This window comes from Macaca nemestrina, chromosome 1, assembly GCF_043159975.1.
Source record: "Macaca nemestrina isolate mMacNem1 chromosome 1, mMacNem.hap1, whole genome shotgun sequence".
In the NCBI taxonomy this organism is placed as follows: domain Eukaryota; kingdom Metazoa; phylum Chordata; class Mammalia; order Primates; family Cercopithecidae; genus Macaca; species Macaca nemestrina.
In genome coordinates, this window is record NC_092125.1 from 59,189,106 (window position 1) to 59,203,134 (window position 14,029).

At 50.8% G+C, this 14,029-nt stretch overlaps 1 protein-coding gene and 1 long non-coding RNA gene across 4 annotated transcripts; one reads left to right on the forward strand and one right to left on the reverse strand.

Annotated features, from left to right (window-relative positions):
* Positions 1-81: 81 nt before the first annotated feature.
* On the reverse strand, positions 82-13,383 carry LOC105484953 (achaete-scute family bHLH transcription factor 5). The gene is made up of 2 exons (XM_071077851.1): positions 13,282-13,383; positions 82-2,003 (listed from the first exon to the last, which is right to left on the reverse strand). The coding sequence occupies exon 2, from the start codon at positions 1,489-1,491 to the stop codon at positions 871-873; it is 621 nt and encodes a 206-aa protein (XP_070933952.1). The 5' UTR covers positions 1,492-2,003; positions 13,282-13,383; the 3' UTR covers positions 82-870.
* Positions 835-13,386, forward strand: LOC139358142 (uncharacterized). 3 transcript variants are annotated; one of them, XR_011612632.1, is made up of 3 exons: positions 835-938; positions 2,369-2,480; positions 13,304-13,386. It is a non-coding gene; the product is annotated as an uncharacterized lncRNA (long non-coding RNA). The 3 variants fall into 3 exon arrangements; XR_011612631.1 differs by lacking the exon at positions 13,304-13,386 and adding an exon at positions 3,160-9,425; XR_011612630.1 differs by lacking the exon at positions 13,304-13,386 and having other exon boundaries at positions 2,369-9,425.
* Positions 13,387-14,029: the final 643 nt, after the last annotated feature.

A 14,029-nucleotide genomic window follows, 5' to 3' on the forward strand; every position in this document is an offset into this window, starting at 1 on the left:
CCAGCAAGTACTCTGGACTAGGAGTGGGAATGAGAAAGGGGCACCAGGAAGGGTGAGGGTAGACAATGATCTAGGAATGAGAAAATTCAACAATCCTTTTATTTAGCTCTTTGGTGCCAACACAGTGCCTATGTACCCATATGCACACCCCCCTCCCCCAAGGCTTACAGTCTGAGGGAAAAAAACCACAGTCCCCACCCAACCTGGGACAAAACTAGATGACCTCGTTGGGGGGCGTGAAGGGAGTGATCGCCCCCCACCAAGGAAGCTAGAGAAAGCCACCAGGGCACATAGGTCGCCTCTGCTGAGTCTGTGGGTTCGGTCCGGGCTGAGCGCCGGCAGCGGCCTGGCCTCCCATCCCTTCCTCTGGGTTCCTTTCTCAAAGGGCAAGCGTGCTCCCAAAGAAGTCGCTAGTATTTGAAGCCATCTGGTGGAGAGCAGGGGCATGGTAACCGAGGGATCAAAGCCGGGCTTGCCTCCCGGGAACTCGCAGAGACTGGGCTGCGCCTGCGGCGAGGAAGGAAGAAGCAGGAGCGGGCCGAGCGGGAGCCAGACCCAGGGATAATCGTCCTGGAGTGCCCCTCTGCACCCCGGAGGGGACGCAGGACGCCCGGAGCAGTCCCAGGCCCTGCCCCTCGCTGCACCCACGGAGCTCCTCAGGTCTCTATCGCGCGCCTCGCACCCGTTGCCCTGCACTTCCTCCCCAAGTTGATGGAGGAGGAAGGATGTCGCAGACACGGGAGCACCGCGGACCTCCTGCAGTCACCAGCCTGCGGCGCATCGCGGGTGACCCAGCAGCCTCCCGCTGCTCCCGAAAGTGGGACGGGGCCGACGGATCATTCCCCAAGCCAGGGGCTGCCACAAGCCCGATCAATGGCAGGATTCCTCCGATTCCAAGAAAGGCGAGGGGGAGAAGCAGGAGGACTCGGATGACTCCGGTACCAGGGAGGAGGGCGCCCGGGCCTCGCCGTCGCCAGGGCGGTCGGGCCGGGGGGCGGCGGGCGGCGCGGGGCAGGGCCTGGTGCCCGGGAGGCCGCGGGCGGCGGGGGGCGTCGCGCCGTCTGGGGCCGAGCTCAGCAGCTCCTGCAGGTACTTGATGTAGCGGATGGCGGCGCGCAGCGTCTCCACCTTGCTAAGTCGTTTCTCTGCCAGGGCGCCGGGGAGGTGGCCGCGGAGGCGCGCGTAGCCCTCGTTGACGCACTTAACGCGCTGCCGCTCGCGCTCGTTGCGCTTCTGGATGAAGGCTGGCTCGAAGGGGTATTCGTAGACCCCGAAGGCACCGGGGAAGGGCACATAGGGGAACACCCCCGCGTAGGCGTCGTAGTAGGGCTGTTCGGCTGGGCCCGGGTACAGCAGGAAGGGCACGTTGCCTAGGGGCTCGGCGGGAGGCAGGGGCCCCTGCCGGGGAGGGGGCACGACGCCCAGCTGCATGCAGCTGGGGGGCCCCAGGGGCCTCCGGTCCACCAGAGCCCGGCAGAAGTTATTGTTCATGGTGCCACGTGGAGCTGGACCCAGAGTGAGGCCCCCACCGAATGGCCCCTGCTTGGGGTCTACACGGTCTCGACCACTGGGGCAAATCACATCGCTAGCAGCAGCTCCGGGGTACCAGGATTTGCTAGGGCCTCTTTTCGCCCTTTAGGGTGGCTTCCAAGGACTCCCTAACACCAGCCATCGTCCTAGACAAGTGTGGCCCCTCTCAGGGGGTCGGTGCACACCTTCTCAGATCCAGCCCATGGCGCCGCGGAACTCTGAGGGCCCACACCTCGCTCCGCAGCACCCATGGGCACGGCCACAGACCCGCACGCCTTGCCTCTTCCTGCCGCCCAACATGGGCACCTCAGGCCTAAACCCCAGGCTCCATGCCCTCCACCCCCACCCCAGCGCCTGGTCCTTGGTCCTCACGGCCTTCGAGATCCCTGATCCCTGGGCAGTCCGGGGTGCCCAAACTGATGGCTGCTGTTAGGAGTGCGCCAGCTCAGTGGAGGGAGTCCCGGGAAACATTTCTAAACAAGAGGAGAGGAGAGTGAACATATCAGTTAGGAAAGGCCTGTATTATGGGCTTATTTGTATCATCTCCACCCGCAAACGGGATTGTAAGCCTCAGGAGGAGAGGTGGTTGGCTACTGAAGGGGCACAGATCTGGGTTAAAATCTTGTGCGCATCCCTTTTTACTAGTCGGGTGACCGCTTTGAGTCATGGTTTCCCTAGGAAGGGCAAGGGAAACATCCCTGACAAGAAATTAATAAGCGAATCAACTGTGAAAGTATGTATGCAAAAACACCTCCTAAAGGGCATAGCTTATACAAATGCCCAATTTTGTCATGTCCCTTGAGAGTGGGGATTAAGTCTCATCACTGATCCCTTCCAGGGCCTTACATCTAGAAGAAGGTCTGAGACTGCCTATTGAATTAGCAGCAGCAGCCATCAGCCAACGAGGGAAGCCAACTCTTTATGGAAAGGAATGCCTCTTTGATAACCAGGTAGGTCTTGTTGGTCCGTTCAAAGCCCTCTGCCTGGCAGAGACAGTCATCAAAGCCTTCCCTGCCCCAGTTCCTATGGTCCGAGATACACCCTCTCACCCCACCCTGGGTTTCTCCGTGGCACCTAATGGGGGCATCTATTCTTTCACCTGTATGTCCTGAGCCTAGCCCAGCCCCTGTCAAGTAATAGATGCTCCACAAATACATGTGGAATAACTGAGAGAGAGGATTAGGCAGAAAGCTGGGTTTGTTAGGGTGGGACTGATTACACGTAGCCTTTCATAGGATTTAGGAAGCTGTTATTTCAGAAATAATTGGTGTGTGTTGAGTTTAGGTGCCACCAAGCTTCATTGAATGTGGTTATCAGATCCAGGTTAGGTGCCATTTTGTCTAGGAAGCCTCTCTGATCGCACGCCCACCTCTTGTGTGTGTCTACAGGGTACCATAAGGTCTATATTAGCACTTATCACGACTCTATTATTTTTTCCCTCTTCGTAAAAGATGCTCAGGACTTAGCAAGTGAGTGAGTGATGGGCAGCGTGACACCTTGGCCACTGGGCACGGCCTCTCCAAGAGACAGAAAGGGGCTAGCTCTCTCCCTGACAGGAGGAGTTCGTGGTAAACTCAGATTCCTGAGAACGTCTCCTTCTGCACCCTCTCACCTCTGTCCTTATTGCAGGCCCTGAGTCTGTTTCCAGCTCGCTTTGTCCTCCACACTAAATGAGGACCAAGAAAAATCAACAATGATTCTAAGCATCACGGAGACTTAGATGTGTTCTCAAAAGTGAAACCAGGCCAGGCGTGGTGGCTCACACCTGCAATCCCAGCACTTTGGGAGGCTGAGGTGGGAGGATCACTTGAGGACAGGAGTTCGAGACCAGCCTGGCCAACATGATGAAACCCTGTCTCTACTAAAAATAAAAAAAACTAGCCGGGTGGGATGGTGGGCGCCTGTAATCCCTACTACTTGGGAGGCTGAGGCAGAAGAATCGCCTGAACCTGGGAGGTGGAGGTAGCAGTGAGCCAAGACCATGCCACTGCATTCCAGCCTGGACGACAGAGCAAGATTCTCCTTAAAAAAAAAAAAAAGAGTGAAACCAAATGTCTGAGAATTCAGGACAAATTCACATATCCCTCCCCTTCTCAATGGCCTTCAAAGGCTCCCCGTTGCTTTCAAGAGAAGGTTCTAGAAAATGTCTCCCAAACAGACCCTCAGGTCTATCAGGTCAGTCTTCTCTGGAACTCTTAGCTCTCCTGATCTCACACTTGGCTTGTGCTGGCTCTGGTCCTGGGGGCCCTCTCTACGCCTCTCTGCTTTACCCAGAGTCCTGCCATCCTTGATTCCAGCTCCTGCCCATTCTGACTGCCTGAGCTCTCTGACTTCCAACATGGGTTGTGCATTATTCTATGTCTTCAACCAGAATGTAAGCAACCGAAGGCAGGGGCTAGGGCTTTTATTTCTCAGGTAACACCTATCAGTCCCTTGCTCAAAATGATTTTCTAGCAGTTCTCTTTTACTGTACAAATTTGGGATCCAGACTGCACTCTCCCATATGACCCCTGTCTATTCATATTTGACTTCATTATTTAAATTTAATTTGATAGGGGTCAGAAGTTTACGACAATTTTAACAAGTACAACTTACTATATGTTCATGCTGATTTAATATTCATAACTTATTTATTTTCCTCATATACTATTTACATTTTTTCATATAACAATTCAGAAAGGTGATTCAAACAAGAAACCTCACAGTTGGACTGTGTATTTCTTGAGCCAATTCTGTCTTTACTGTTAGAAAAGAACGGATAGGCCAGGCGCGGTGGCTCATACCTGTAATCCCGGCACCTGGTAAGGCCAAGGAGGGAGGATCACTTGAGCCCAGGAGTTTGAGACCAACCTGGCAACATGGCAAAACCCTGTCTCTACGAAAAATTAAAAAAGTTAGTGGGGTTTGGTGGCATGTGCCTGTGGTCTCAGCTACTCAGAGGGAGGCTGAGCGGGGAGGATGGCTTGAGCCCAGGAGGCAGATGTTGCAGTGAGCTGAGGCTTCACCACTGCACTCCAGCCTGGGCAACAGAGCAAGACCCTGTCTCAAAAAAAAAAAAAAAAAAAAGGAAAAAGAAACAACTCATAACCTACCTGCCAGGTAGCATAGGGGGGTACACACCTGCAATTGTGTTCTGCGTCTATCACTGAATACGAAGCTGAGGAACACAGTGTAGCATATTACCATTAAGCGGTATGATTTTCATTCAGTAAATATGTACAGAGGGTCCTGGATATCCTGGTACTGCTCTACGTACTAGGATAGAACAGCAAACAAACATTGTAGTGAAATAATAATAATAATGATAATCATAGCTACACTTATTATTCATGATGTGCAAGACACTGTGCTAAGAGCCTGATGTGAATCATCTCATTTAATTCTCATGCCATCCTTGAGAGGTACGTGCTAATATTGTTTGGTTTTACGGGTGAGAAAATTGAGGCACATGAAGGGTAAGTCACTTTTTAAGGACCCACTGTTAGGAATTCATGAACTAATAAAGGCTAACCCACAATCTCAGTTTCCCACCTCTTCCCTCAGTATTTCTACTAGTGGCTTCTCATCTGATCAAATGATCGGAGAGGTTTACACTGACCTAACAAAATAATCTTAGTACTATTATTCCTGCTGGAGAGGAATTACGATTATAATTATAATTCCTGGAGGGGATATCCCGCTGAAGATTCAAATTATGATGCTGTTATTTAGCTTCTGCTAAGAGAAGAACTAAAGGTCACCCTGGTCACCTTTTGGGAGGGTAACACCCCCTTGAAGATGTGTTTGGCGGGTGGCCCATGGAGTTCTGCTGCTGGGAATACGCAGACTGAAGTATCATCAGATTGAGTCAAGCAGCAGGAGCCCCCTTGCCTGAGCTTAGAAAACCTGAGCAGAGGCCCCAGGAGGATCTATCAGTAGCAAGAGAACCTACTCATCGGCTAAGTTCATGGGACTGGGCAGAACGAGCTATCAATAGCGCCACAGTGTGGTGGTGAGACGCAATGGCGGCCACAGATTGATGAAATTCCCATCCCCACCCCACGGGTGTCAAAGTCATCACTTCCTGTGACAGCTCCCTTTGGGGACTGTGGGTCCCTAGGTCTCCTGGAAAATTCAGGGTAAGAGAAGACCCCTTAGGAAAAGCTATTGAGTTTTCTGTCAACGTCTACTAATTTTCTGCTTGTGTTTGTTAAGCAATTCATATCACTTAAACTTTCACTATGTACACATGTACATAAAACATGTATCAATACAATTAGATGTATTTTGTTGTTTTGAGTTAAAAATAGCAATTGCATCAGCATTAGGCAACTTACTAGATAAAAATGTGGCTCTGAAACAGTGGAAGAGCTTTCCCTCTACTCTTAGCCCCCATGGTGACTGCTGAAAGAGCTAGTTGAATGAACCCGTTGATTGCCTTGAGTAGGCACAGACTATTAGTTGCAGGCAGTGCTGTCCCCCTTTTTAAGGGGCCCTGGTTCCTCTCTGGGACAGAAGCCACTCCTTGCTTTCAGCAACCCCGTTCATCACCAGCTGTACTCTAGTTTACTTTGCCCTGGGAAGCAGCCGAGCAGATGTGCTTGGCAGGAAGTAACTGCCGTTCCTCCCAGGAGCTTTCTTCGTGGTGCAAGCTACCTCAGCTCTTATGCCTGCTGTCTGCGCTCAGTTGTACCATGTACAGTTAGTTTGTTTAGGGCCAGCTATCATCAGTTATTGTGGAAAGAACTTTCTAATCCTCAAATCTGACTTGCACCAGAGAGGGTGCATTGCCAGCGGGGGTCTCCCGGCCCTCCTTTGCAATGCCTTGCTGCTTCTAATTGTGTAGCATTAGTTTGCCCCAGCAGTATTAGCCCCTTGTTGTCCCTATTGCCAGAGGATCTCACTGTCCACGCTCCTGGGGATGGCACATTATCATAACTTGCTGTTAATGGTTTCATACTCATCCCCTGCCCATCTCTCCCAGGCCTCTTCCTGGTGCCCAGTGTTCACCAGGGCCCTGTCTCCCCACCCTCCTCAGTCTTATACTCTGCATGGGCAACAGGCAGCCTGAGGGCCCTCTCCCCAGGGCTCTTCCTGTCACTGCTCCCAACCCAGGCTGTAAACTGTGAGCCCAAGAACTCTGGTCTTATCCTTCTTTGAGACACACAGTACAAGCTCAGTATTTGTTGATTGACACTGGTGGGAAGCCCTGGGGAGGCAAAGGCAGATGTGAACTCTGAAGAAGAAGACAACATCATTCTACCTTTCCTGCTTTTCTCATTGTCTTTAGTGGGACTGGAACCAGAATTGGGGGTCTGAGGTCAGGAACTGGCTGAATATGTCTCTTTCAACAGGGAACCCATGACTCTGAAGGAGGTATTGGGGAAAGTGATTCCATAGTCTTCTTTTTCGCCTACCACTCTGAGAGATTTCTGAGAGTTGGCTAGTCCATAATGCTGCTTTTGGGCAGCAACAGGGAGACTGCTTCCATAGCCTCCCCTCTACCCACTGCTGCCAAAACTGGGAACATTTATCAGGACGCCAAGGACTCAGAATGACAGAACTCATTAGCTCTGTGGAGTTCTCACTCATCCCCCTGCCTCCAGGCAAGATGGTTTCTAAAACCTTTCCCCTAAGGGCTCCATAATTTGAGAAATGCAGCTCCCCACATGCCCCTGCTTGGATACCCACATTAGCATTCGCCCTTGGAGGGCACATTAGCATCAGAGGCCCTGGGAAGGCCCACAAGTAAAGAAACCTGTTTGTGTTTAACCCCTGAATTCCCAATGGGACAGAACACTTTTAAAAAAATGGTCTTAAGCCCGCTAACATCAAATAGAATACACTTCAGGAAATTCTGCCTTTAAATCTCCAGGATACATATATTAAAACAAACAAACAAACAAACAAACAGGGGCCGGGTGTGGTGGCTCACACCTGTAATCCCAGCACTTTCGGAGACTGAGGTGGAAGGATCGCTTGAGCCCAGGAATTTGTGACCAGCTTGGGAAACTTGTGCTTCTAGTCTTTTTTAAGTCTTACTCACCCCTACATTTTCCTTTAGGAATTCAGTTTAGTATATGGTTTCCAATAGGGTTCTGTTTTAATTTTGTAGACCAATAATTGGCAGTGTCAATTTATTTAGCATTCATTAAGTAGACCATCTTTTTATCACTAACTTGAAAAAAAACTGTCATTAAATATCATATTCATTTTTCATTAGGTTCTGCATACTTGAGTAGAGAGCCTATCTCTACTAAAAATAAAAACAATTAAGTAGATGTGATGATGCACGCCTGTAGTTCTGGCTACTCGGGAGGCTGAGGTGGGAGGATCAGCTGAGCTCAGGAGGTGGAGGCTGCAGTGAACTGTGATTGCGGCACTGCACCTGGCTGGGTGACAGACCCAGACTCTGTCTAAAAAAAAAAAAAAAAAAAAAAAAAAGACAACAAAAAACCAAATAGGAAATCTTACAATCTCCCTTGTGGGGTCTGTCACACAACCTGTAAATATTTCTAGAAGGATAACCTCACCACCCCCACCATATACATAGTGAACACTCCAGACCACATATTCAACATAAACAATCATTTCTGAATCTTGACAGGTATAGTTTCAACGTTGATGGGAGAAGGGGCAGCCAGGCCCTGTGCCCATGAGCCCACATGGCACCTTGCTGGGTTAGAAAACAATGCTTCATGCTCTGGATGGGTGTCGTGTAGGCGGGATTCCGGCCCCACTTGCCCCTTAGCCTGCACTGAATGAGGGAGTACTGTCCATGGGCCCCAGAGCCTGCTTAGCCCCTCACACTGCCCTCCATGCCATCCTCCCTGCCTCAGGTTTGGAAACCTCTGTTGCTCCCCAGCAACCTGGCTGCATCCAGTTTCACAGAGAGAAAAACTCACAGAGCTTTGACATGGGCTGACCAAGCCAAGTCCTCATTGTGGCATCACTTTGCTGAGAGTCTTAAAGAAGAGAAACAGGGTGGAGAAGGAAGGGCTAGCGTGGACTAGGTGCCCTCTGATGCCTGGTGCTTTGCAGCGTGCTCTGCTTTCCTTATCTCATGTCATCCTCACACCTGAGAGAAGTTATTACTCTTCCTGTTTACAGAAGAGGAAACAGGCTCAGAGAGGCTAAGAGAGATGCTCAGCGTCGCACAGCTGATTGAATTTACCCGGGTCTCATTGGGTTGATATATGAGGACTTTCTTGGCTAGGCAGGGGTCCCCAACTTTTTTATGAGTAATGATTGTTACAGGATCTCCTGAGGGTGGAGTTGGGTGAGGAGCTTAGTCCTTCCCAGTTACCTGAATATAACCGGGCATTTGCAATGCTGTGGAGTCATGGGAAGATGTTCCCAGAGGTAACCACCCCCAATTCCTAGGAAAAATATCAAGCTTCTACCTCCTAAACCTTGAGCACGGGCTTTAGATCAAACTGGCCGGGATGAATCCTGGCACTGCTCTTACTGGCTAAGTAGCTTTAGGCCAGTAAGTGATTTCTGTAAGCCTGTTTCCTCATCTGAAAAGTGAAGGTAATAATACCTACCTTAGAGGTTACTGTAAAGATAAAGGTAATGTATGTGAGCCATGTGGCACCTAAAAGCAATTGAATTAATGGTAGCTGTTATTGCCGGTAGGGGATGAGTGACCTTCAGAAAAGCTCCCAGAAGCTCTAGGACCCTTGGATGTGGCTAAGAGAAGCCCAGGACGGCAGGTGCCCCTCCAACATTGTTCCATCAACATTGCAATGGACACAGCACCAATGCTCACACCCAGTAGCTTCCCATAGTCACGTCTGTCCTGACAGAGTCTAAAAGGAAAATTCTATGCATCAAATGTCTGTTTTTTCCCCTCAAATCTTTGAATGAAAAGGGTAACTGAATTCAAATAATTCTAATAAATTGAATTTATTCAACCATGTGTTCTATTGCCTGTCAATCCACCTACCAAATAACATCTCTTGAGCTCCTTCAAGGAATCCTTCTGTGGGCTGGGGACCCAGCACAGGACAACCTCAACTGCTGCCCTCAGTCTAGTAGAGGACAAAAGGACCACATCTTAGTGCCCACACACACCTGGCACTTACCTATATGCCAGACGCTGTTCTAAGTGTACTACAAAACTCTCATTACGACCTTATGATGTCAGGACTGATGGTATCCCCAACTTACAGATGAGAAGAACGAGGCACAAAGTGGTTAAGCAACTTGCCACAGGTCACACAGCTGATAAATGTTGACCTGGGATTCAAGGGATCCTTTCTACACTCTGGGACTGGGTAGGCATCGTCATCCTGTCCAGGAACGAGTCTTTCGTAGCCCAGAAGAATAAGACTCAGATTCAGAAGAAAGTCCATTCCCTACATTATTCCTACTACCCCACCCCACCCAAGGGGAGGAGGAAGAGTCTATGGCTCAGAAGCCCGACACCTGGACTCTTGTCCCAAAGCCACCAATAGGTGCTAATGGGACTGCACAAATCTTACCATCAGATAAAACTGCTCCGTGCTTTGCCTTTCGGGGAGTAGAAATACCTTCTGAGGAGTCCAACAACCTTATTGGGGGGTGGGTTTTGGGGTTGCAGAAGGGAAAGGTGAGACCCTGGCCAAAATTATGACTAGGAACCCAGTATTTAACTTGCTCTCTCTGGCTGAAGTGACTCATACTGCTGTGCAAATGCAAGTTGCTACGATTCCTGTTCTCATCATTGGTTGCACACAGTAGGTGCTCAAGAGTGTTTCTGAATGCTTATGATTAATCAATGTTAATTTCAAAGAAGACAAAGAGGAAGGAAAAGCCTCCTATAGACACAGTGAAGTCATGGTCAGAATGAACCAGGCAGTTCTGCAGAGGAAATCAGTTTGAACCCTGGAAATTCAAGCTGTGCCTGAGCCTCCCTTGATGAGGAACAGTCAACCTCAGAGCTGGGTTCACAGGCTGGGAAGCCAGGGAGGCTGGGGTGGAAGGGTGGGTACCATGGAAGCTGCCCCCAAGGGTGCTGCCTGCCAGACTTTGCCCTCTGAGTCGCCCACCCATCATCACGGCTGTCTCCTCCCCAGCCCTCCTGCCCTAGGCTCCAGTGCCGACCTCAAGCAGAGAGTCATGCCCTGGGGCCCATATTATTGCCAACTCAGGGGAACAGAGGAAAAAGGATTCTCACTCCCTTCTCTACAAAAAGGAGTCTCCCTTGTAGGTGATGGGTATTTCATGGGAGAGAAAAGCCCTTAGGGGCCACAGAACAAAAGTTTGAGGGTTCCCAAGGAAGATGGGCCTGGTGGCCTCTCCAGATCATATTAATAGATCCAGAGAATTTGTAGGTGGAAAGTGACTGCAGCTGCAAGGCTGGAGGGGAGATGGCACCCGTAATGATGGAAGGAGATTCATGAACTAACATTGTTCAGCACTTGTGATGCTTCACACTCTGGATCTCATTCGAGCCTCAGGGTGTCCTTGTGAAGTGGGTGTCTGCAGACCCCACTCCACAGGAGGGACCGAGGCCAGGAGAGCCTGGATCTGTGGCCAGGGTAGACCATGGCCCTGGTTCTCCACTGCCCCCATCCCAGGTTCCCCTCCTGGTGGCTGAGGCCCTTGCAGCTCCCTCTGTGTGCAGGCTGTCACTGGGATTCTCCAACCTGTCTCATGCATGCAATTACCCGTATTTTAGAGGGAACTGGGGCTCTCTGAACTTGTCATACCTTGGCTTACGACCAGGGACTCTGGAGCCAGCCAGATGTGTGTGAGAATCCTGGCTTTGCCACTTCCCAACTATATGACCTTGAGCAAGCCTATTCCATTTCCTCTTCTGTAGGCTGGGGAGAGCAACAGCACTCACTTCCTAAGGTTACTGCGAAGTTCAAGAAGATCGTGCATGAAAACACCTTGGCGGCTTCGTGGCTGGGAAGTGCTCAGTAATCAACAGCTGCTCACACTCCCAGGCCTGGCATCTAGGTTCCCAGCAGTCTGCCATCCTTCTCTCCAACCTTCTCTTCCCCCATATCCCCACATCAGCCCTCAGCTTCAGCATGAACACAGCTCTTTCTCTTCTCTCAAGCAGCCTCTGCGTTCTCCCCTCTAAGCCCATGTTCACAGAGTTGCTCCTTTCCGGGAGAATCAGCCCCTTGCCTTTCTACTCATCCAACTCCTACTCCTACTTCTGGAACCCATTTGGGTCTTTCTTTGTCCATAGAACTTTGCTACCCTCTCCTGTTTCTGCTCCTTCTCCTCCCTGAATCCTAAAGCCTTGGCGTGTTGGCTGTCAGTGGTCAGAGTTGGTTGGTGTGCTCTCGCCTTGCTCTTCACCTTGCTGTGCATTTGTGTCTTGCTCTTTCAAAGAGCAGAAGTTCCTTGAAGGGCAGGAACCTCACGCCCCCTCTGTTTCTTGTGGGTCCAGCCCTGCCCCTGACATACAGGAGGTGTCCAAGAAGTACCTGATGTGGAGGGGTAATTGAATGGCTGCTGGATAAACGGCAATTGAATGGGCACAGGTGAGTGTCACCAGTCCATGACTATTCTAGCAAAGCAGGTGGTCTCACATGCCGTGTCACCTTCATTTAATGTCTGTGGTAGAGCAGCGATGCAGAGGTCTGAGCCTTAAAATACAAAACTCATCCATCCAAACTGCCTCCTCTGGGAGCAGGATAAAAAGCACAGGCACTGAGTGGGAGGAAATGTTGTGTTCTAATGGGGACAGAACCTTGGCTCACACCATAGGGGAAGGAGACTGTTATTTGCTAGGCACCTTACCATGTGCTAGCAATTTATTTATTTAATCTCTTCAAGTTCCCTTAGCTCTTTTTAAAGTTAATTTTCTTTTATTTCCCCCTTTTTTTTTTTTTTTTTTTTTTAAAGAAACAGGATCTCACCTTGTCATGCCGGCTGGAGTGCAGTGGGACGATCATAGCTCACTGTAAACTTGAACTCCTGGGTTCCAGTAATCCTCCTGCCTCAGCCTCCTGATTACAGCTATGCACCCTCATGCTGGGTTGTTAAAATTTTTTTTGTAGAGACAGAATCGAACTTCTGGCTTCAAGTGATCCTCCCGCCTCAGCCTCCTGACTGGCTGAGATTACAGGCATGAGCCACTGTGCCCCGCCCTCCCTTAAATAACTTTCTACTCCCATTTTATGGATGGGGAAACTGAGGCTCAGCGAGCTTAAGTGAGTTTAAGGGGGATCATATTTTTAGTAAATGGCAGGATTAAAAACAACAAAAATATTTATATAATATTTATTCTATGCCAAGTACTAGTCTAAGCACTTTACCCATTTGATTCTCACACACTGCTGTGAGCCATATACTATTATTAACTCACTTAACAAGTGAAGGGACAGAGACCTAGATATGCAAATGGCCTGTGGTCCCACAACAACTAAGTAATGGAGCTGGGGTTGAGCCTGGGCAATCTCTCCCGTGGCCAGTCCCCTCACCACTGCTCTGCACCTCCTGAGCCTGCTCCCAAGTTCAGACCCAGGCCCAGCTCTCCTCCTGCCTAGACCCTTCACATCAAGCAAGTCCCTGGGATAATGCCCGCTCAGTAGCAATGGCCTTGGCAGCACAGCTGGTCTCGCCTTCTCCCCTCACTGGTGGGTGCATAACCCCAGCCAGCAGGTGGCTTGGCTCTGTTTTCCTTTCCTTTGGGTAGGAAAGCCATCGGGGTGACTAAGCCCTGAGTAAACAGTGTTCCTGGCCTCCCTCCTCCAGGCCGGGTGGGGCCATCACTATTTCAGGATCAAACTCGGGCACATCCCTCAGCCACCACCTTCGCACGGTTACCTCTCTGGGTTTGTTCCTCCAGCAGCGCCGTTCCTGATCAGTGGCTCTTGAACCTCCTGGGGGAACTGCGGAATCTCCAGAGCTGCCCGCCTGCCCAGCAGCACCTTCAGCAGCCTCTGGCCGGGCTTTCCTGCCACGGCACCAGGAGCCAGGTACACTTTACCTGATTCAGCTTCAAACGGCAACACACCCAGAAGGGGAGGGAGGAGGGGCGGCAGGGGGTGGGGGCTCCTCTGATCTGGGATCAGCTCCCAAGGAGGAGAGAGGGCCAGTCCTGGCCTCCTGTGATTGGCTGCCCTGAGTCTGGGCAAGCGACATGCAGCTCTGGGCTGGAGCGTAGGAGGAATGGGGATGCTGTCCAGGGCGCTGCCCTGCTGAGAGCCAAGGGAGGGTGACACATCTGGCCCAGCTGCCAGGGAGCCTCAGATAGCCTCTGGATGGAAGTCTGTGCAGCAGGAGGGACTTGAATTAGCGAGTAGGAAATGCGTCGTGAGCGTGAAGGGCAAGAGACCAGGAACACTCAGGGAGTCTCTTTTTATGGGGGCAGTCCTTATGGTCAGGAGAAGACAACACTCTCTCTGGAGTGGCTTTAATGATACCAGCTTGGGGGTGGGGACGGTCAGGTGATCACTGGCCACTCCAGGGGTTGAACCGAGGACTAGGAGGGCTGCAGTGGCTCTCCAGAGACACAGTGCAGGGCTGGGGGAGGGGGGCACTTGTGCAGCTGGCCTCTGCAGGGACTGCAGGG